This window comes from Gallus gallus, chromosome 1, assembly GCF_016699485.2.
Source record: "Gallus gallus isolate bGalGal1 chromosome 1, bGalGal1.mat.broiler.GRCg7b, whole genome shotgun sequence".
Taxonomy (NCBI): domain Eukaryota; kingdom Metazoa; phylum Chordata; class Aves; order Galliformes; family Phasianidae; genus Gallus; species Gallus gallus.
Window position 1 is genome coordinate 111,259,882 of NC_052532.1, and position 22,386 is coordinate 111,282,267.

At 43.5% G+C, this 22,386-nt stretch overlaps 1 protein-coding gene across 5 annotated transcripts; it reads left to right on the top strand.

Annotated features, from left to right (window-relative positions):
• The first annotated feature begins 2,061 nt into the window (after positions 1-2,061).
• NDP (NDP, norrin cystine knot growth factor) lies at positions 2,062-21,881 on the top strand. 5 transcript variants are annotated; one of them, XM_015300447.4, is made up of 5 exons: positions 2,062-2,150; positions 2,327-2,407; positions 3,075-3,211; positions 13,186-13,540; positions 20,872-21,881. In XM_015300447.4, exons 4-5 carry the CDS (start codon positions 13,367-13,369, stop codon positions 21,097-21,099), a joined length of 402 nt encoding a protein of 133 aa, XP_015155933.1. In that variant the 5' UTR covers positions 2,062-2,150; positions 2,327-2,407; positions 3,075-3,211; positions 13,186-13,366; the 3' UTR covers positions 21,100-21,881. The 5 variants fall into 5 exon arrangements, with proteins under 5 accessions (XP_015155933.1, XP_015155927.1, NP_001265016.1 ...); XM_015300441.4 differs by lacking the exon at positions 2,327-2,407; XM_040698611.2 differs by lacking the exons at positions 2,062-2,150; positions 2,327-2,407 and adding an exon at positions 5,214-5,274 and having other exon boundaries at positions 2,895-3,211.
• The last annotated feature ends 505 nt before the right edge of the window (positions 21,882-22,386 follow it).

Here is a 22,386-nt window from a genome sequence, read left to right on the forward strand (position 1 = left end):
TTGTTGTTGTCAAATTTAGTCCAATATCTGCAGATTTTCCTGCATTTGGAAATTGTTTCTGTGGCAGAAACCAGACAAGCACTACTTCTCAGAAATACCACTGTTTGACAGGTAATTGCTAATTATTGGGTATTTAACGTGTGCTTTGCACCCAACAAGTAACTAATAAGAATATTCTCTCCCATAGATGACACAAACTACACAAACCTATGCTGTATGTTTTAGAACTCAAGGAGTGTAATTTTCAGTAAGGACTGAGAGTTATGTACTGTTTCCTGGCAGATTTCATCCAGAAGCTTCTTAGTGTGCCTTTTGTCTTGGACATTGCAGGTCCTTTACGTGAGCAACCAGATATGTGAGCCATTTTCCTTCTCATAGATAAACAGAGACAAGTGGACATGGCAGCTGAATGACCAAAGGGACATTGCCTTTAGTTTAAAAAGCAGGTGTAGGCTAAATTAAAAGGCATTGTTCTGAATAGTCTTTTTAAGGTAAGCGCAGTGCCAGAGTGTGGGTGGCATGTCAGCTTGCAGCTCCAAGTGAGTGAAGATGATGCTGAGCTCTGCTGTCATCCATACTGGGTATCCACAACAAAGGAGGCAGAGAGCCCATACAGACATGGTCAGTGAGAGAAGCCCAGGGTTGACTAAAGAGGCAAAACAATGTAAGCACTGAATATGAGGGGAAAGTGTTCAGGAAAACTCATGTCCTAAGGATGTGAGTCCTAAGTGGATCAATTTTTTATCCTGTTAGCCAAACCTGGCTCTGCAGCAAGGCAAGCCAAAGAATGTCTTCTTTATTGTTTCCATGATGCTTACTCATCTACAAGCCATTCCCCTTTTAGATTATTCTATTTTTAAGGCATAATTTCCATCTGTTCTTTGATCTAATGCTACATAAGACATTTAGTTAATAACATCATCCATCAAATACCAACTTTCCTTTAGAGTTCAAACACAATCGACACAGGACCCCGTCCATCTGCTGGCCAGTGCCTCTGAACAGATCCTGCTTGTGAATGGCCAGCTATGTCGCCTATTTTTTAATTAACCAGCTAAGGTCTGCTCTTCCTCGTGCTCCATACTGCCTCAGGATGACTAGGGGGCACTCCAAAGGGAAGGAAGACATGCTCCACTGTGGGAGTCAAAAAGGAGGTTTAGTGCATCCAGAGCCATGCACAGACAAATGTATTTGGGATGTTCTCATTGTAAGTAGGTTTCTCCACTGGATGGAGTCTACCTTCAGCCTTCCAGGGCATTCATTTTTGCGTAAAAGGCAATATTTGTGTAAAAGTTTTGAAGGAAAGCATTTCCTCTCAGAATTTGGGGGCTGATCATCTGAAGCGCCTGGATTGCAGATTTGCACACAAACATTCATACAGAAAACACTTGGCTGCTTACTCAACTGGGAAACCCGAGAACATCAGATGATTTAGGTGACAAATTGCAGTAAAGCAGCACAGCTTGAATTTAAGATATCTGAGATCAATCACAGTTCACATAAAATCTAAAAAATAATTCTCAGAAAAAAAAGGAGATTAATGAGTAACTCAGTGAAAAAGCAGTTTCCCTATGGATATTTTCCAGGTGCAAATACATATAAGTTTTTTAAATGATTATTTTCAGATTATTTTCTTACCTCGCTGCACTGTGGTTTGCTTTGTCTTGCACACAGCGCATTTATTTAGAATGGAATTTTATTCAGGACTTGTATTCCGCTGTCTTACATATGCCCTTGCATACGTATCTCCAGATCTGAAACAATAACAACAACAACAAAAGCCTACGTTTCCTCCTGTTCCCTGGCTTGCCAATAATAAGAAGTCCCTGCAGAGAGGAGCTTGGCTGGTGGCATTTCGTGATTTCTCAGATAACAAGAGCTTTGCATTTCTGTGGAATTCCCATTTGCCAGCGAGCTGCTGCTGCCGCTGCCCTGATTGATATATGACTGCAATGGCACTTTTCCATTTGACATTCTCTCTCCCTCTCTCTCCCGCTCTCTTAAACAGCCCTAACTTTTGTGTGTTGCAAATATAAAAGGCAAACCATGTGACAGAGGGACAGCAGAACAAAAGCATCTGGAAGCAACAGGACCTCTTTTTAGCTCTCCGAAGAGTTGGAGGGAAGGAAGGAGCAGTGCCTTTGCTGAAGGTAAGCACACAAATAAGAGTTTCCTCCAGGTTTCGAGTGTTTCATGGGCTCAAACTGAGCACTTAGTCCCTTAAACAGACAAACACACATTCTCTGTGTGCTGACTTTTAATTAAAACGTGATACTGTAGAGTGGGCACAGCTCTAGTACCTGTCTCCTTATCCTTGTGCCTTTAGATCTGTCTTCTTCCTGAAAGATGCCTGTAAGCAAGCAGAGAGGTGGCACAGTGTGAGCAACTTGCTAAAACTTCTACTTTTGTGAGTGTGCTGGCTTCCTGTTTACATCTCTGCGCTGGCTGTCACTGTATGGCTTGGAGTGAATGGAGTGAAGCTGGCTGCTGCCCCAAGTGTTGCTATCGCCATCACTGGCTTTGTCCCATTGCAGTAGGGAGCCATGGATGCAGGCAAGCCTGCTACTTTAAAACTGAGCTGTTTACTTTTATTGCTACTTATACACATCCTTCCCTTGCCAGTCATCTGCTGCAGCACTCAGAATAATTCAAAACAACAGGCAGTATTTATTTCTAGCTTTGTGTGTCACGCTCTGCGGGAGCACCCTTAATTTGCACGTTATTATTTATCAAAACTTCTGGGAAGCTCTACTACAGACTGGACAGCACTGGCTATGGATTAGGCTAGATTTCATACCCACCCTTGATTGGCTGAAGCCTATGAGGGAAGCCGTGGCGTTTGCCTTTGCTGTAGCCCTGCAGGGTATATTTAGTAGGTAGCCGACCCTCGGCACGACGCGCCGTGCGTGTGGCCGGGCGGGCGGTCGCCCGGGCGGGAGGATGCTGCGCGGGACCCCCGGCCGCCCTCTGCGGGAGGGGGAGGCTCTCGGCACCCTGAAATCCCGGCGTGCCGGGGCATCGTGTCTCTGTGCAGCGGTGTCAGGGGACGAGCATGGCTGTTCTCTGCCTCTCAGGGAGAAAGGAAGAGTTTTGCTGTTATGAGCCAAGAGATAAAGCAGCAGAGCAGTGTAAGCACAGTCCTCTGGAGCGGATAGTGCCCTGAGAGAGCCCCGCTGAGGAGGAAAACCCCCGTCTCTCTGCTGAGACTCAGGTAAGAGAATTCAACCTATGAAAGTTCAAACTGATGGGTTCAGTAGCCAAAAGAACCTGAGTAACAAAGACAAACCATGTGAGGAGAAGTCTCAGTTGTTTGTGCTGCCTGAGCTAAGTGTTCCGGTGTCAGTAGTGACTCAAACTGAATGTGTGCTTGAGGTGATAATTTTCTTGTGACAGATACAATTTTGCAAGGCAATGTGTGTGCACCAACTCCTGTGGGACTGTCAAGCAGATTTCTTATCCTACCCTTGAAGCTGATTTAAATTTCTCCCACAGTGTCCCCATAATACATCCTATTTGTTTCTACCTCTGACTGATGACATGACAAGTGACTTGCTAAAGTTTCGGCAGCTCTTTAGAGACAAAAGAATAACATTTTATTGTTAAACATTACAGTTGCTAAAGTTCAGTGACCCCGTCCTAGTCACTGAGAGGTGAGGACTCTGCATACTTAGGATCCTTATGGGTACTTTCCAACTTGGGTTATTCTATGATTGTATGAAATGATTATTTAAAACCACCAGTGGGTACAAACTCATTTCAGATCAGTGCCTCGCTGTAAAATTATTTCCTACTGGAAGCAACCCATATGTCTGGTGCAGGTCAATGAATGTGGATACAATAATCACAGTGCTGTGGTTATTTGTCCTTCCTCAAAAGAAAATCTATGTTTTAGGACCTCTATTTTTTTCCTGTTGAATTGCTAATCATGCTCAGATTTGCCCAGACTGTGAGACCTTATTCATATCTGTGAGCAGTTATGCACATGAATAATTCCCTTGACTTAAATAGAACTATTTAGTGAGTAATTACTTACCAGCTTGAATCAGATGTTACCAGTGTGACTTGTACCTTGACATTATTCATGCTGCAGCAATGCAATCTTATTTGTAATACTGATTTTATAAAAATACACTGTAGGATTTACCGGTCAAAAGCAAATGGGGAAGGAATGGAAGATGTTTCCAACTTACAAAACAGGAAGAAATTTCATTTAGTTAAGGTATATAATTAGAGGTTACCGCTGTTTATTCCAATTACAATCTTGTTATGGACAGCCTTGTGTAGAGTTAGCTGCAGCAGTACCCTGGGTAGTCACCCAACTGTGGCTGTTCTCAGCAACAGCCACTGATCCCAACAGAACAACCCCTAATGTGCCATAGAGGCTTAGGCAGCACATGTACGCTCTTGCTTGTTTGAGTTGCCAGTGCTGCAATATTTTTTGCAAGGGTGGTCGGGAGGTGAATCACCTTCTTGCAGGCTGGTGCCGATGCCTACAGTGACTTTTTTGACAGGGAGCCCTTGTGGAGTCAAATTCATTCCCCATTTCCCTGGGGCCGCTTCTATCCCCTTGCGGATGCGTCTGCTGCCAGATGCAGTAGGAAGTGACCAGGGTTGTTCTTGGACTTTGGAGTGAACTGAAGACCTATGCTGCAAAGCTTGGATGAAGCCACTGAGACAAGTCTTTGCATCAAGTCTGGAAGATCATCTGTTTAACAGAAAGTAGAATTATAAAAAGATCCTGTTTCTCCCTAACACTACTGTTGTAATTACAACTACCAACTACTATTACAAATAGAACAAGCTCCTCTGCCTCTAATGTCCTGCTGAGTACCAGGAGGCACTTGCCTCTCTGAGGGTTGGAAAAGTTTTGCTACATGAGCCTGCACTGCAGTGCCCTGTTATTTGAGTAATCGTCTCTTGAGCGTGGCTGGAAGCGGCCACATCAAAGCAGAGCACAGAGACCCTGGGGCAGACAGCAACAGGGGAACTTGCTGCCATGAAGGATTTTTCCCTAGCCCCATCAACCGAGCTCTCAGAGTCCTGTGACTTTACAGCCCTTCCAAAAACTCTTTAAAGATAAAACCCTTCAGACTGCAACCAACCTATAAACACTGAAACCTTTTGCTGAGCCCTGATCAACTTTTGCCTGATCTGTGATATCTTGTTCCATCGAAACACTGTGGGTTGTGTAAGCACATGTTTCTTTTCATCAGTCTTCAGCATGCAGCGTCTCCACTCCTTTCCCTTCCCCACGCCCTGGTATCTTGGGATGGGGTGAGTAGCTGTGCCCGCTTCACCTTTTTTTCTTGCTCTTTCCTTGCTTGCTCAACAGCCCTCTTGTGAGCTTGTTGGCAAGAGAAATGCTGGATTGCTGCTGGGTTAGCTCAGCTGTCTGCCTCTGGCCAAGAGCACCCCACTTTGCCCACACTTCTCTGCAGGCATATGAAGAGATGCTGCTGTCTCTGCTGGATATGATCAGCTGTTATTTCCTTTTTATATGTGTCAGTGTGGAACATATTAAAATTTCTCAGCAGTGGTATGCGTGGAATCCTTCTGATGCCCCACCTCTAACTTAGCTGAACAATAAAAGCAAGGTTGTAGTAAGCCTTTGAGCAGCTGGCGGTCTATATATTCCTTCTTTTTTCACATAATCTAATTCGGACCATTACCCGGGTAGCAGTGGCACTACCACTTTCAGACACCAACAATTCTTGTCCCCTTTGTTGGAATTTCACTGTGTGAATTTTGCAGAGATCCCTCCTATTGTGGGCAATTCCAGCCTTTCTTCTGGCGTCCCAACATTTGGCTGCTGATGCCATGGAGACAGTGCACCCAGGAATTCCACTGCCCTGCTGTTCTTCAGCTTCTCTTTGTTATTTTTCTACCTGCATCAATCACTGTTATGGCTCACGCTTGTCACATTTTCATGCTCATTGTTATGGGGCTGCAGACGTCGGTTCAGCAGAGCAGAGGCAGCACAGGTTACACTGCCCTTTAAGACATGTGAGTTGAAGATCTGAGTTAATGCCTCCGCTCTGGTTTGGCAAAGGTTAAGCATACCATGGCAGTGACAATCGCATTACTGTCATAGCAGCACAGCTCAAAGAGAGTGGGACCTAGGGGAATGCTGTTAGATGACATAAAATTGCTACCATGAGCCAAATGCTTAGGTTCTGTAATTAATCGAGGTGCATGGATGTTAGTCTGAATTTCACCTGTCTATAAAAGAAGAGAGGATTTTGCTGCAGGGAACATTTCTTTCAGTCATGGGCTATCTCCAGCTTGCATAGCACGCTGCTTGTCCTGGTGGCAGGGATGTCTTTGCTTAACATTAAAGAATGAGAAACTCATTCCTGCATCTAGTGATAACTACAGCTCTTCAGTAAATGCATTAAAGTAATCTCTAATCATCAGGCAAGCAGTATAATGAAAGCCAGAGAACCAGAAACATCCACTGTTTTGTAGCACACTCCAACAGGTAAGAGAACACATGCCCGAATGCCCTAGACCTCTCAGCAACTTGTAATTTGGCCAAGAGTCATTTTTCCATATGTTGGGTCATAAGACTAACACAGAGGTAATTACTGAAGCAAATCCTATAGCTAATGCTCAGCTGGGAATATTTGCATGTGCCCAGCAGCCTCTACCCTGCTGTTTTCCTGCTGGGAGAAATGGGGGTCTTTTGAATATAGCTTGGCTCTGAATCTGAGGGGCAATGTCATTCAGCGCTGTTTGGATGAACAAGTGCAAAGCTGGATTCCTCCCTGTTTCCATCCCCAACTCATGATCAGGACTGCTCTGTAAGACACAAGACTGATGAAAGAATCCAAGGCTGGCATCACCTTACCATTAAACAATTCTGCCTGCTCTGGGGCTCATTAGAGGCAGATCCTATGCATGCCTCCAATCAATCTATTTAAAGTTTCCTAGAGACGGCAAAAAGAAAGAATAAAAATACAAGCACTCTTTTGTCTACTAGTAGCTATTCTTTGCAAGTGTATTAAAAACCTTTCTCCATTTTTGTCCCTGCCTGTCTGCTGGCTGGGCGCCAGACCGCAGCACCCACTAGACGTTGTTATTTCAACTGCCCAGCAGCACTGGTAGCTCTCCCCCCTCTCAGCTACCTGGAGGACTGAAAACACGCTTGGAGACTTGAAAAGGGGAGCGAAACTTTGCTTGCTTGAGTGCTGTTCAGCTGGAATTGTTCCATCTCGTGCTCCCGGTCCCCCCACTGTGCCCCTACTTGTGGGGCCCTGCAGAGCAGCCACCAAAGCTCCCTGCTCCAGGGCCATCAGCAGCCATGAGTTCCTCCTTTGCATGTGCTGCAATTACTGACTCATTGTTTCGTATGAACTACCATGGTTTTCTTATTTCTTTTTCTTTTTTTCTCAGTCTGCTTACCAGCACAGGTATTTTTCTTTAGAAATACTAACAATTTAGCAAAACCTCAGAGCAGAAAATGACATGTAGACATTTTCCCACTAGTGTGTCTGACATTTCTAGCTGTCCAGAGCTAGCATTCATTTTTTCTTCTTGGGTTTTGTAGGGCAATGTTCTGCAGCTGCTGGCTGGCAGGCCATGGAGCAGAGCAGCCCTCAGTAAGACCAGAATATGTGCTTCCTATCTGTGATCATCCAGATTAAGAGGCTCAAGCCCCTTCTTCTGAGCCTGTTATGTATGGCCCATCCCTGGAAGTGTTCAAGGCCAGGGTGAATGGGGCCCTGGGCAGCTAGACCTCGTGAGTGGCAACCCTGCCCATAGCAGGGGAGTTGAAACTGTATGAGCTCTGAGGTCTCCTCAATCCTAAGCCACTCTGTGATTCTATTATTTTCCTTTTTGTTGCCTCCTTCCTTTCTCATGCTGGTAGCCAGGAACCTCCAGGCCTTTTTTTCTTGAATTGCACAGAGCTGCACTGCTTTTATATTCTGGGCATACACACCCCTGTGACTTGTTCAAGGCTCAGCCCTCAGTGTCCCCTGCCAGTCCTATGTCCCAATGGCCACTGCATAACCCCTTTGCTACCTCTGTGGCAAAATGGAGGGAAGAAATCTGACTTTCTCTAACAACGCAATGGTCACAAAATACAAAAGCATTTTGAATGCACATATGGCAGGCCAACTATCTCATTGGCAGAAAATAGCTGCAGTAAAATAACACAATGAGAAGAAAAGCATATTTATTAACAAAATTAAAGCATACACAGGATCTTATAAAGTCTCTGAGGTGACAGCAAGCAGGATCAGGCAGAGCATGTTAGATTGTCCCTACTATGAGACAACCCAGTTAATAGACAACTGGTCTATTAAATTGCTCAAATGGTGACCTCTATGATTTTGTCCCACAGTGTTGTTACCCAAGCAGTTCCTGGGCAAAGTGTGGAAGGTGACGTGGCCTGGAAGCCATCAAAGTGCTGTGGAGCCTAGAGGAGGCCTGGGAGCAGATCATGTAGTGTGGCTGCTGCATGCCAGTTGCTCATCCCCACCTCCCATCCCCATCTCCTTTCATGTCCCTTTTCATGGCAGTGGAGAGCTTAACTCTGCAGAACAAATCCTAACAGTAGAATTATAGAATGGCTTGGGTTGGAAGGGACCTTAAGGACCATCCAGTTCCAACTCTCCTGCCATGGCGGGGGACAACTTCCACTAGACCAGGCTGCCCAAAGCCTCATCCAGCCTGGCTCAGAGTGCCTCCAGGGATGGGGCACCCACAGCTTCTCTGGACAGCCTGTGACAGGGCCCCATCTCTCTCTGGGTAAAGGATTTCTACCAAATGTCTAATCTGAATGTATCTTCCTTTCAATTAAAGCCATTATGCCTTTTCCTAGCACTGCATTCCCTGACAGATACTCCCTCCCCAGCTTTCCTCTAGGCCCACTCTAAGTACTGGAAGGCCACAGTGAAGTCTTCCCGGAGCCTTCTCTTCTTTAGGCTGAACAAGCCCAGCCTTTCTTCACAGGAGAGGTGCTCCAGCCCTCTGAGCATCTTCGTGTTCTCCTCTGGGCCCACTCCAACAGCTACACTCCTTCTTGTGCTGGGGTCCCCAGGCCTGGACTTGGTGCTCCAGGTGGGGCCTCACAAGGGCAGAGCAGAGACGTACAATCACTTCCCTTGCCCTGCTGATCACCACATAGCACAATTCCACTGCAGATTTTAGCAGAGTGCAGATGCCCCAAATCTCAACTCTTCTGATGTAATTTTTTTCCAGGTATGACAAAGTTATCAGAAAATCCACTTTGCCCTCATAAAGATCTCTGTGGCGTTTTTCTCAGGACAGCAGCAGTAGTCCAAACACACACACACACACATATTTAGTAACAGTTTTTTAGGGCTGGATTTTAGAGAAACTGAGTGATCTTATAACTTGTCTGTTTACATAACTAATTGAGAATGAGGGAACCACATGGCAGGTTCCAAGTAATTGTGTTTACTAAATATGCACAACACGCAAGGCCGGGCTTAGTTATATATACACATTGCTGCTCCAACTGGATTTTGGCAGCCTCTGGAACATGAAAGACGTTGAGTGAATTGAAATGCATCATCATCATAAAGCAGGAGTCTCAGGAACAAAAAATACTCTGCAAATGGAGGCCAAGCTGAACATACGTGCATGCCTAATTCACAGGCTCAAAAGCAGGGAACAGCTAAGTGGAAGTACACCAGAAATGAGGTTTTCCATTGCTCCCTTCCTATATTCCAGGGTAAAAGCTGAGCAGATCCAATAGACCTTTGGAGAATTCCTCGTTTCTTGATTTTTTCCAAGATACATAGCAAAAGAAAATTTCTGTTCATGTTCTCTCAAAGCAACTGACTAAATAATTCCAGATGATGGAATTTTTATTCCGTTCTTAGAGCAAACAAAAAATCTTCATCTTCTCTGTTATTTAAATTATATTAAGACTGTGATAAAAAAAATCTTTATTTCAAGCATTCAAAGAACAGGTAACAATAACACAAAGTTGGTAAAATAACCTTAACTCTGCCCCAATATTCATGTGTGGTGCAGTCTTGGATTGCATGTTTGCATAGTCAGGCTTTGGGATAGCTTCCATTTTTCCCTGCAGTTTTTAGATAACAGTTGTAGCAGTTTTGAATGACAGCTGTAATTTAGCATGGTATGTCCATATGAGTTCCAAAAAAGCAATTTTAGGGAATTATGCACTTGTAAGCCTATTATTAACAACACATAATGCTCATATCAGTGAATTCTGAAAGAATGGCAAGCAGTGATTTTCATTCATTCTTTGGCCAAATATTTTTTGTCACCAGTGCATCTTCTTCTTTATGGGATGCTGTAAAACAGAAGTATTTCACCTTCTTTCTTAGCTTGGCAGACTGACTGCTCACCACAGTTTTTCAGATGAGAAGAAAGTGGGAGAAAGGCAGCTCAAAAATTGTTGATTTTGACCCAAAAAAAGTGGTATGTTCCAAATGATATAAAACACAAAATGTCATCTTTAAGTGTATCTATAACAATTAATGATGATGAAGTGTACTTCTGCTTTGAGACAGATGGACAGACAGATGTAATTCCTGATGCCATGCAATGTGTAGGATTTTATAATTTCAGACAGTGTTTCAAAAAAGAATTTTTTTAAAATAAAATAAAATTTGAGTGCTGATTTGAAACAATATCCTATTGCACAGTTTTAGATGGAAACGGGAATGTCATGTCATAGTGATGTACCTGAGTGAAAATATTTAGTCCTTTTAGAATCAATGTAAAAAATGTTTTACCTCTGGTTCAGATAGGCACTAACTTCTGTATGTCTAAATATTCCTGTGAGATATAAATATTTTTCCAGTAGCTCAATAGTATATGGGATATGTACTTGAGAAATATATGTGTATACCTCACATAGGTATGACAGTAGATACCGGAGGTGCAAATATCCCAGTATTGTCTGCAGTCCCACCTCCAATTCCAACACGCCCATTTTGCCAGTATGTCCATCAACAACAGATCACAGCTTTTTCACAAAAGATGGGTCACAAAAGACAGAAAGATGGTCTCTTTTTATTAAGAAATATAACACTCTGCTTGTCTTCTATTGGAGTTTTATTACCAAGCTACACTTCATTTCTTTGCCAGGAAAGTATCAGGGAAATTTTTAAAGGCTGTGAGTCTGCTAAGACTTTTTGTGCAGATTTTGTGCTGTGCTTATCCTAAAGAAGGTACAGACGCTTTCCTTTTCTCACATTTTCCCCTCCTTCTTTTCAACTTTCTCACAGTGTTTTTGTGAGGCAGACTCTGTGTCATTCAGTTATTTCCTGAAGCAAACTAGAGAGATAAGCCTTTGAAAACTGAGCCAGGACACCAGATTTCTCTCACTGTATTAAATCATACTGATCAAAACCATAGAAAGATATAGAAAAAATAAAGGAAGAGTGGGACAGAGAGAGAGTGGGAAATGGGGATCCCTGGATGTAGTGGTAAATGAGATGAGACCGTCCAATCTCAAGTAAATTTTCTTGGACAGAGAAGGAGTTGCTGGGTGTGTAATACTGGTTAGCTATGCTGGAGAGAGACCTTGCCAAACAGAGTGTTTTGGTCAGCCTCTTTAGAAAGAAGAATGGGAAAGTAGGTAAAAGGTTAAACACAAAAAAAGTGCATCACTCCTCTTGTTAGCTAATGCTTGGACAACATCTCTGTGAACCACAGTCTTGCTTCTGTGAAGGGCTCTGTCCCAGCTCCCATGATAGAGACGTTTCTGTCTTGTCATGCTGAAATGTTTGGAGGAATATTTGTTGAGACAAAGGAGAGTGTGCACAAACATATCTGAGATCCTGTGTTTGGCATTGCTTAAGCTCCCTGTACTGACAAGACATAGTATTTTTTCATTGCCACATCCACTGTAAAACATTTGCTTACAGAAAGGACTTCTGTGACTTCTATGGCTAAGTACAGCAGATTATACACCAGACACTGGGAAAAAAAAATACTGTCAGTTAAATACAGTCACATAAATTTTCTATTTAGACGCATGAACAATAGTTCGAAACCAAAAAAGGCTTTCATAAATGTCTAACACAGAGACCATCCCTAATTACGTACATTTGTTCCCAGCATGAGACCTTGCCTGACAAGTCCTGACTCCCAGCTTGGACAAGCTCTGGAAGTGTTTACTGCTGCTATGGGCTCCTCTTGCAAAAGTGTTGGAGTGAGCTATAAAGCAGTATACAAATCACTGAGCACTCTGGTGGGGAGGCCTTGCCGTTTCAGGCTGTAGAGTACTGTCTGCAAAGCACAAAGCTGTTCTGAATAAGGCTTGTGCAAGGCAGTAAGGGCACATGGCATCTCTTTAAATAGGCAAGAAGCTTTGGGGAGCGTTTCTGCATAAGCAGTGATTTTATCTTTTTTTGTCATAGATTTCTTCAGAAAGGCTTCGCACTTTTAGCTGAATTGAAAACTGCTCTTTGCTCCAGCAGGTTATGCTCCAGATGGATAATTCACAGCCCTGCCATGCTGTAGCTCTCTGTAGTAAAAGCAAAGTTAAATCACCCATTTAAGACTACAGCCATGAGCAGCCCAGGGAGATGTTCCCCTGGAGGGCTTTTCGGGACTGAATGGCAGTGTGTGTGATTCCACCTGCAGATCTATGTTTTCCCCACTCGACTGCTGGGATGCACTTGGATATTATGGAATACTATGTGTTTTTCAGATCCTATTCTTTAATTAACAGGGACTGAACTGCTTGTGCCCAGGCAGGGACTGGTTGTGTCCCTTGTCTCTACAGGAGCCCTGCCTGTCTCCCTCCTCTCCATTTGCTGCCTGGGAAATTCCCTTTGGTAAGGCAGGAGGCAGCCTGGCTCTGCCTCTAAACATGCTTTTTGACACTTCGAGTGAATATGCCATCCTTCCCATTTGCAGCAAGCTCTACCGTGTTATCCACCACCAGTTTTCAGGGGAACCCATCAGGGACACTGCTGAGTGAACAAGATGGGTGCTGCAACACTTGTAACATGAAAAGTTAAAAGGTTCTTTGTGGTAAAAAATGATGGAGCAGTGCTTAAAGTAACACATCTCCTTCCTAATGCCGCGTGCCATACCTACAGTGGGAATGATGCTCTCTCAGAGAGTGTATTTTGGCAAGCAAAAATCCTATGAGGCTTATTATTATTTATGTCTGTTTTTCTTCAGAGCTGTTTTTGGTCAGGATTGTGATTTATGGTGTTTTTATTCCAGCTACATGGGAGATTCTCTGATGGATTACAATCTCAGCAAACTCTAACTCCAGAGGAAGAATGACAGCTAAGAGACTTAAACCAGACTTTTCACTTTCCTGGAGAGGAACTGGCTCGCAGTATTTGGAGTTTTTTTAATCCTCTACCTCCCTCTGCTGTTATCACAGCGAAGTTCCTCAACAATGGGAAGTCATGTACTTGCAGCTTCCATTTCCATGCTCTCGCTCCTGGCAATGATCGGAGACGTGGACAGCAAACCAGACAGTTCCTTCATGATCGACAACGATCCCAGCCGCTGCATGAGGCATCACTATGTGGACTCCATCAGCCACCCCCTGTACAAGTGCAGCTCAAAGGTAAGGGCTCTGCTCCCCCATCGAAGTGTTAAAATGAGTCATTTTGTGTGAGTTCCTCTGTATAAATTCATTGCAACCCAAACACAGATATACCCACAGGTAGAGGCATCTGAGTGTACACATCAGCTGGAGGGGAAGTCACTTGATTCTTTCTTCTTCAGAAGGAAAAATACGCGGCGATGGTCAGATTAACATGCAGTAAATGAGGTTATACAAAGGAGCACTCTCAGGACTCAGCTGCCATCACCAAGGAGATGAAGAGTAGGTCACCCTGCAGAAGCTGTGGTGCCCCATCCCTGGAGGTGCTCAAGGCCAGGTCAGATGGGGCCCTGTGCAGCCTGAGCTGGTGGGGGGCAGCCCTGCCTATGGCAGGGGTTGGGGCAGCGTGGGCTTTGAGGTCCCTTCCAACCCAAACCATTCTGTGATTCTATCCCAGTTAGCCCTCCTGTGAGTGAATGTTTAATTGGAGCACATAAACTTGTAACTTGTGAGATCAAGCTCTGAGATAAAGAATCAAGTGATAAAGTTATAATGAAATAAGAATGTGAAAAACACTGCTGATTTATCTTCCCTTTAGTTTCAACACAAAATGTGTTTTGTTTTAACACAAAATGCCAATTGGATGTTTACTTTAGGGCTTGACAGAAGGGAACACAAGCTTGCCCTTCCTTTGAGATTTCAAACCTGAAAAATCTAGTGTCAAAGCAGTCTGGTAGTCCAGATATGTAGCCTACAGTCATTTATTTCATTGCATAGAGAAAAAGAATTGGAGAAATAATGCAAAAATCTTTGCTGGTCCCATTTATCTTGTCATCATTTGCTTCAAACAAACTAAGCCAATATATATGCAGGTGTGTGGTCTCCACATTGGCCATCCTACTGTTCCTCAGAAAGGGTTTTACCTCACACACCCAGTTCCCCGCGTTAATGAAGAGGAGCAGCAGCCCATGCCAGCACTTCTACCAGCTGGGACATGTAACAGAACAGTTGGTGGGGGTTTTAGGGAAGAAAGGCTGGCTGTGGTATAGGAGCAAAACCCATCCACAGTAAACCTGGGAGCATTTCTGAGTCAAGAGGCGCCATGTTGGCTGACTCTTTCACCACCTGAATGTCTTTGTACACCAAATGAATTATTTGCTTCTCAGGTTCAGCATGGGGATAAGGCAATACCACTAGCAGCAGCAGTACAGAAAGTGTAAAATAAAGCACAGAGAGAATCACCACCAGAAAATCATCTCAGCTTAATGTTCAAGGGCTGCAGGGAGAGGCTCTGGTAGAGGCTGGGCAACATCCTGGGATCACCCAGCAGCAGGTTGAATGGGTCCTGTACAGCCTGGTCTGGTTGGTAGGTGGCAGCCCTGCCCACAGCAGGAGATTGTGGCTGAGTGGACTTTGAGGTCCCTCCAACGCAATCTGTGATTCTATGGTTATATTATTCATCTGCAGGTCTTGCTCACCCTCTGCTTGCTGGGGAAGCTGACAACCTCCAAAATGGGCAAGTGGGACAGCCAAGCTTGGGTCTCCCTAACACTGGTCTCATACCAAAGCTGCCTGACATGCTGTGTAAATATTTACTTCTGATCCACAGCAGCATGAGATCAGAGCTTTTTGTCCAACTGCTCTTGAGTTAAAACATGAAAAGCATATATTACTTGTGATTCAGAAGAGGTTTTTTTTACCAGATTTTAGCCCATACTAGATTTTCTTCCCATATGGAAAGCATCCAGCATTACTGGAAGTACAACTGCCTCAGCACACTGCCTCCAACAAGAGGATGAGCACAATGGGTCCTAGCCTGACCTCTGGCTGTTCATCCCTGGAGTAAGAAGGATGGGGCTTCTCCGGTTGTAGTGAGCTGGGGGTCGGCCTCTTCTCTCGTGTGACTAGTGATAGGACTAGAGGGAACAGCTTCAAGCTGCGCCAGGGAAGGTTCAGGCTGGACGTTAGGAAATACTACTTCTCTGAAAGGGTGGTCAGGCACTGGAATGGGCTGCCCAGAGAGGTGGTGGAGTCACCGAGCCTGGAGGTGTTCAAGGAATGTTTGGACGTTGTGTTGAGGGACATGATTTAAGACTGGGAATGATGGAAATGAGAACAAGGAAAACAATCTAATGAAAAACATATTCTTTTAAAACAGAGCTCTGATAAAAAAGCTGTTGACATAAACTTCTGTAACTAACTGCAGAAATGTCCGTGACATTTTTTTAAATGAGGCCTTTAAAGGAAATCATGTTTGAAAATATTATCACATCTTTTGCCTTTCCAAATTCCACAATGTTTTAAGAATACTGCAAAATGTATGACTTTCTCATGGAGTGGGAAATGAAAGCAGTTTCCCTACAAAGCAGGGTAATTTTGACTGTTCCTAGAAAACCTCTCTATTTGTTAAGCTCTTTCTTTGTTAAGGTCTCAGGGATTTGAATCATTCTGCTAGACAGATGGCTTCTGTTCTGGATCTAGCATATAAACCCAGATCAATATTAGACTTGCTAATGAAAATTAGATGTGATGTCTGCTCCTGTATATACTGTGATAAAACATAAACAAGTCAAAAAAAGGAAGGTTGTGCTGGAGTAGCTATGAGAATTGCAGTACTTCTTGTTTCCACTGTGTTTCCATTTTGGACCTAGGACTGAATTTCTGTCAGAGATTTTGCCCTTTTTTGGAGTGATGCATTAGCTTCACCAAGTCTTTTTTTTTTCTTTTTTTTTTTTTCACTCTGTGCGTTTTCCGTCAGTGCAGCATAGAATTACACAAGTTAAAATGACTTCAGAAATTGCAAGATGTATTACTTTCGCTGTCCATCTTGGTTACACAACCATCACGTTTACCATATTTTTCTGTGGAGAAGCTGCCAATTGTACCCACATGGATAGTAGTCTTGTTACATTTGGAAAAGTCCCCCAGGTATAATTTAACCATTAAAATCCCTCTTGCTTGTGACATCAAACAGATGTTGAAAATAGGTTTCCAGAGCTTTTGGAAATGTAGCCTATTATAGTAACAGAATATATAGACAAAACAAAGGAGGGAAGAAAGAAGGTAATGTGCTCCTGAAAAGCTATGTTTTCCTTTGAATTCAAGGAAATATGTGTTTCAATGCATGAAGTATTGACTTTTCTGACTGTATTGGATTTTGTCTGACCTCTGTCACTGGCCTTCGATGCATTAGGCTGAATCATAGAATCATAAAATTGCTCGCGTTGGAAAAGACCTTAAAAATCATCAAGTCCAACCACAACCTAACCATACTACCCTAACTCTAATAACCCTCCACTAAATCATGGCCCTGAGCACCACATCCGAATGGTTTTTAAACACATCCAGGGGTGGTGTCTCAACCACCTCCCTGGGGAGCCTATTCCAGTGCTTAACAATCCTTTCTGTAAAGAAGTGTTTCCTGATACCCAACCTAAACCTTCCTTGGTGCAATTTGAGGCTATTTCCCCATTGCCTTTCTATCGCAATCAGATCCTCATAAATTATAGTATCAGCTATCACAAGTGCTTCCTCCAGATGTGCTAGAGGCATGCTGGCACTGATAGCATAGCAGTAAAGATTCTGGGCCAGAGAGACAGGTACCAGGTGAAGAAAGGTTTAGCAAATGTTGGAATACATTTTCTGAGGAGGTGGCTCATGAGGATTGCAGCCATTCCTGCTTGCAACCAGACCATGAATGCTGCATGCAAGTCTTTGCTCATGCATTCAGCACATCCGCTCAGGCCTTAACATGTTGTTGAAGAGTGTGGAAAACAGGACTACTAATACCAGTGGTAGCAAACCAGTTAATAAGTTCTAAATTTCCAGAATGTGGTTGTTCTGTAGCCATCAGATGGCTATGAGATTACTGACCTGAAGTGGAAAAAAACCCATACTTTTCTCACTGCTCAAATGAGCATGCAGGACCCTCACTGCTCTTGCCTTGCATTGCTTTATACTTCCGTGAATAGCATTGCAAGGTGACATGAACAGGCTACTATGTGCGGGGGAGCAGGGGAGCCAGGAGGCACAGATATCAGGTTATAAAATACCCACACATTTTTACTATATATACACTTACTGTATTGCTGTGCCATGCCATCATATCATTACTAATTATTTAGGCGATAATCTCTATTGTGCTATAGTATACGATGCAATAAACAGCTGGTGCTATTGATTAAATGGCAAAGCAAAGCTTTTAAAGTACATGCTATTTCCAGCTCATTTGCACACCTGCCAAAATCTGCTGGTGCTCTTTGGGATTTATGAGGAGGGGGTTAAATTATGCTGAGGGCTTCAGGCTAGCTCAGAAGTTTAGAAAGCCATCAAAATGGAAAATCTGAATCGATTTCTCCAGCAAGCTTGACTTGATATGCATGGTGTAGTGCCATTTCAAAAAATGTAGACTATAATCCAAAAATAAAATGTAAGACCAACTCTGTGTAACTTTGCTGCCACAGGCTGCCCATGGAGGTGGTGGAGTCGCTGTGCCTTAAGGTGTTCAAGAAGCATGTGGATGTGGCACCGAGGGGTATGGTTTAGTGGGCAATATTGGTGGTAGGCGGACAGTTGGACTAGATGATCTCAGATTATTTTAGAGGTCTATAATTCTATTTTACACAGTCTTAATACTAACCATACTCTTCTGAAAAACTAGGTAGCCAGCAATATTTTAGATTAAAATTATAATCTCCACAGAATGAAACATGTTTTTAAAGAGAAAGGTTGCTAAGCAGTTGGAAATGCAGTTGCATAATGAAGAAATATTGATTGTCTTTGCACTAGAAAGCTTGAGACAGAGATTCTAACCTATAATTATACTTCTGCAGCTCTTCTGTAGTCCTTGGGAGCTGTTTTTTTTTTTTTTCTGGTGTTTCTGGAAGTACCCGCTGATACAGGAGCACAGCTGTGTGGCATAAAGAATCCTGAGGAGAAATGTACCAGAAGTGACTAATTGTTCCAGCTCCAGAAGAACCATTAGAAGTCATCTCCATCATAGAGCAATGTATGCTGTCACATATGGACTGAAATCACAGAATCATAGAAGTGTTGGTTGGAGGAGACTCTGGAAGTTCTCTGAAGCTCCCAGAAAGTAGCTGGTGGCCATTTTATATCTCCTATTGCCACACCTGAAGACAATTGTTCTTCATTGTCTTTATAACTCCCTTCTAAGTAACTGCAGGCTGCAGTTCGATTCCTCCTTAGCCTCCAGATCAGCCAGATGCTTGGGAGGTCTGTGACAGAGCTCACAATCTGATGAACTGGTCAAAGTGGGGGACCTAGTGAGAGCTGTCAAGAAACAGTGAAGGAAACTAATTGTTTTACATGTCCCAGCCTTCCATCTTTCCTTTGTGGGAAAGGAATTAGCCACGTCACTCTTCTCCAGCTGCTTGCCTGTTGCTGTGGGAAGGGAGTTTTGTCTTCCAAGGGACAAAAGTGGGTTTTCATCTGGGTGCTAATATTGTGATAACTTTTCTCTTCACTCTTATATACTGGATACACCGATAGTAAGGAGCTTAACATTGCTCATACATCTAAAGCTGGTGTGTAGCTCAACAGTACACAGAAATTTTCTTCACACCGTATTACTACTAGTGAATGAGTGAATTGGTTTATGAATAGGCAGCACTGGGGAGTTGGACTAGGTGACCTTTAAAGGTCTCTTCCAACTCAACTGATTCTATGATTCTATGGTCAAAGGAAGGGGATAATAAATTCATGCTAGGAATTGTGAAAGATGGCAAGTGTATTGAAGAGACAACAAGAAAACTGAGGTGGAAGATGCTTGGTTCCAAGCCCAGATTATCAGCTCATGAAGGCACCTTTCTTCTGTTGACTGGAAGTGTAGTTGTTAACATGTTAATGCATTTTGAAGTGATACTTGATCATGCAAGTACTCTTGGAAGATACATTTTTAAGTAATGTACAAAGTATGTTCATTACTGAAAACCAGTGCTTTTCCCAAGGACACCATTAGTGCTGGCAGTACTTGATACCATGAATATTCTCTCTTCCTTTCACCTTTCCACATGACTCTAACTAAAGAAGAGTGATTCTGATAATTAAACATTTGATATACCTGCTTGTATTATTTATGTCCAGTTGAGAGTGTGCAGTGAAAGAGTACTAGAAGTGTTTAATGTTGTAAAGTGTTTGCCATCACATCTACAGTTGTCCCCCTGGATTGTGTGGAAAAGTCATGAGATGTGTACAGTATGGTCAAAATATGATAATTTTCTTCTTTGGTTATAGGATAAACTTACAACTTTTTTTGGTGCATACATTGTCGCCTCCATCACATTTTGCCCTTGCTTGTATGATACAAAAAGTTGGTGTAAAATTGATATTGGTTAATCAGAATTAGCTGATCTGGATTAAATAATATTTAATTCCCCATGAAGGTGTAAGAATTTGCTTAAAATTGTACTAAACTTAGCTCTACAAGGTGATAATAGCTGTTTCTAACCACATGATCATCTCAGCTTTAAAAGGTCCTTTCCGTTTTATGTGGAGCTTGGGAGACTGCAGCCATCTCCACTTCTCAACAAGGGATTGTTGGGAACAGAAGCAGTGGACTTCCCATGGGATTTTGTTCTTTAGCACCTTTCGTTGTGCAAGTTGAACTATTCTGGTCACAGCTCAGCTGGTGCATCCAGGAGAAGAACCACGGAGCCTATTTGGCTTTCAGAAGATCTCACTAGGGAACCCCCATACTTCGCAAGCAGTTCATGCTTGTCTGTGTTTTCACTGCCTTGTGTTATGCAATGCATTTTACACAAATACAACTGATGTAATAATACATTCATGCATACAATTGCAAACATACATTCAAGGTGATCTTTGCAGAAGACAGTGCCAGAAACATAATTCTTTAGAAGCAATAAACTAAGCTTCTTTATATTTCTAATTTATATGTTTATATTTCTAAGCAATTGAGAGATTTACTGACCCTGAGGACCAGTTCTGCTGATCACTAGTACATAAACTCAAAACACTGGAAAATACCCAACCAAAGCACTAGGCTGGCTGATGATTTAAGGTTTTGGCTGCCATAAACCTGAGGCCAGCAAGCCATGCTTGCAGTCACTGTGCCTGGAAAACAGGTCTGCAAATGTTTTGAGCCCAAGGTCAGCTGTCAGAGAACCAGGCCCCGTATTTGTTACTAGTAATGGTTTCTGGGACCATAGGAAAGACTCCATTTTTCTATGCTCTTGTTACCTCCTCAGTTCTCTTGGACAAAGTGTACTGCATAGGGATGGGTGCCACCACCAAGGTGGGGAGATGTGGTCAGTGATGACAGGTCAGCCAGACTGGAAGGACATTCCTAACCCATCTCTCTTCCTTCGCAGATGGTGCTGCTGGCTCGCTGTGAAGGACGTTGCAGCCAGACGTCGCGCTCGGAGCCAATGGTGTCCTTCAGCACTGTCCTAAAGCAGCCTTTCCGCTCCACCTGCCACTGCTGCCGGCCCCAGACCTCTAAGCTGAAGGCCATGAGGCTGCGCTGCTCAGGTGGCATGCGGCTCACCGCCACATACCGCTACATCCTCTCCTGCCACTGCGAGGAGTGCAACTCCTAGGGACACGCCTGCTGCAGTGCTGCAGGACCAGGATGCTGCTGCTGGGGAGGGCTCCCAAGAAGCGACCGGAGATGAGGCTGACAATCCCAGGACACAACTAACTGGGATGGATGGAGCTGAGAGATAATGAGGAATATCTCCTGGGGCCTGAATGGTTCTGGTACCAATGTGCAATCTGTGGTAACAGCAAAAGCACGTGGACTTGTTTTTAAGCAACCTTTCTTTTTTGCTGAAAGGATATTTTTTGCCAGTTTCTCCTTTTTCAGGCCCAGCTCTGATGACAGAGGTGATTTACTTTAGGCCCAGAGCAGCGACGGCTCAACAAAGAAGGCTGGAGGGGCAGCAGCAATGTGCACTGGAAGCCAGCTTTCAGACGGATGATGGGCTTTGGTTCCCACATGCAACATCTTTGCCTGCCTGTATTCTCAGACTCCTAGCTATATCAGCCTTCACAAAAACTGTGTCATTGGCAAGGGCTACCCGTTGCTGATCTATCAGCCAAGTGCTGGATAACTTTAACTGTGGTTTAGCAGAAATTACAAATAAATCACTGAAAAGTGAACCTAATACAAAATGTACCTCTGGGATTACCCAGCGCCAGCTAAAATGATTATTTGGAGTATACAGCATCACAGTTCAGTGGTTGAGGGACTCTTAAGAAGTGTAAGGTCATGAGGCATTATTCCCCTCTAAAAGCCTGTAAATGTGACACGTACATCTGTCACAAAAGCCATTATTTAAACACTAAAAACTAAACAAAAAATAAAATAATGTGTACTAAATGGAGTCTTAATCTGTTGACGTACAGAGCCAGAGCTACTGAAATAACAACCAAATCTTGGACTTATTTTCATCAACAGACCACTGAGTATCATTTATTCCTGTTAAAGATAGTTGGGAAAATCACATGGATGTGCCCATATAAGGTTTAAGGCAGAGTTTGGACTCCAGTGTTATTCACTGGACCACAAAGGTTGTGTTTCAAGCTTCAATTTATTTAAAGGTCTGCAACCTGGGGTCCTGGTGGACTCACCACCTAGATGGCAACCACTGGGGAATGCCACAGTTCTTGGCTGAGCCATATGTCCACCTACATCTGGATGAGCCATTCTTTGGATAGGAGTCATGGAGATGTAAAGAGCATCCTTGCTGTGTAAGGATTCGAGTTCAGAGCAGTTTATACTCCTTGGCAGCACTGGCATGCTCAAGTTCCCTCTTGGAGCTGTTTCCCTGCACAACGATGTCTGTTGGAGGCCCTGTGGCAAGGACGGGAAGTCTTGTCCAAGC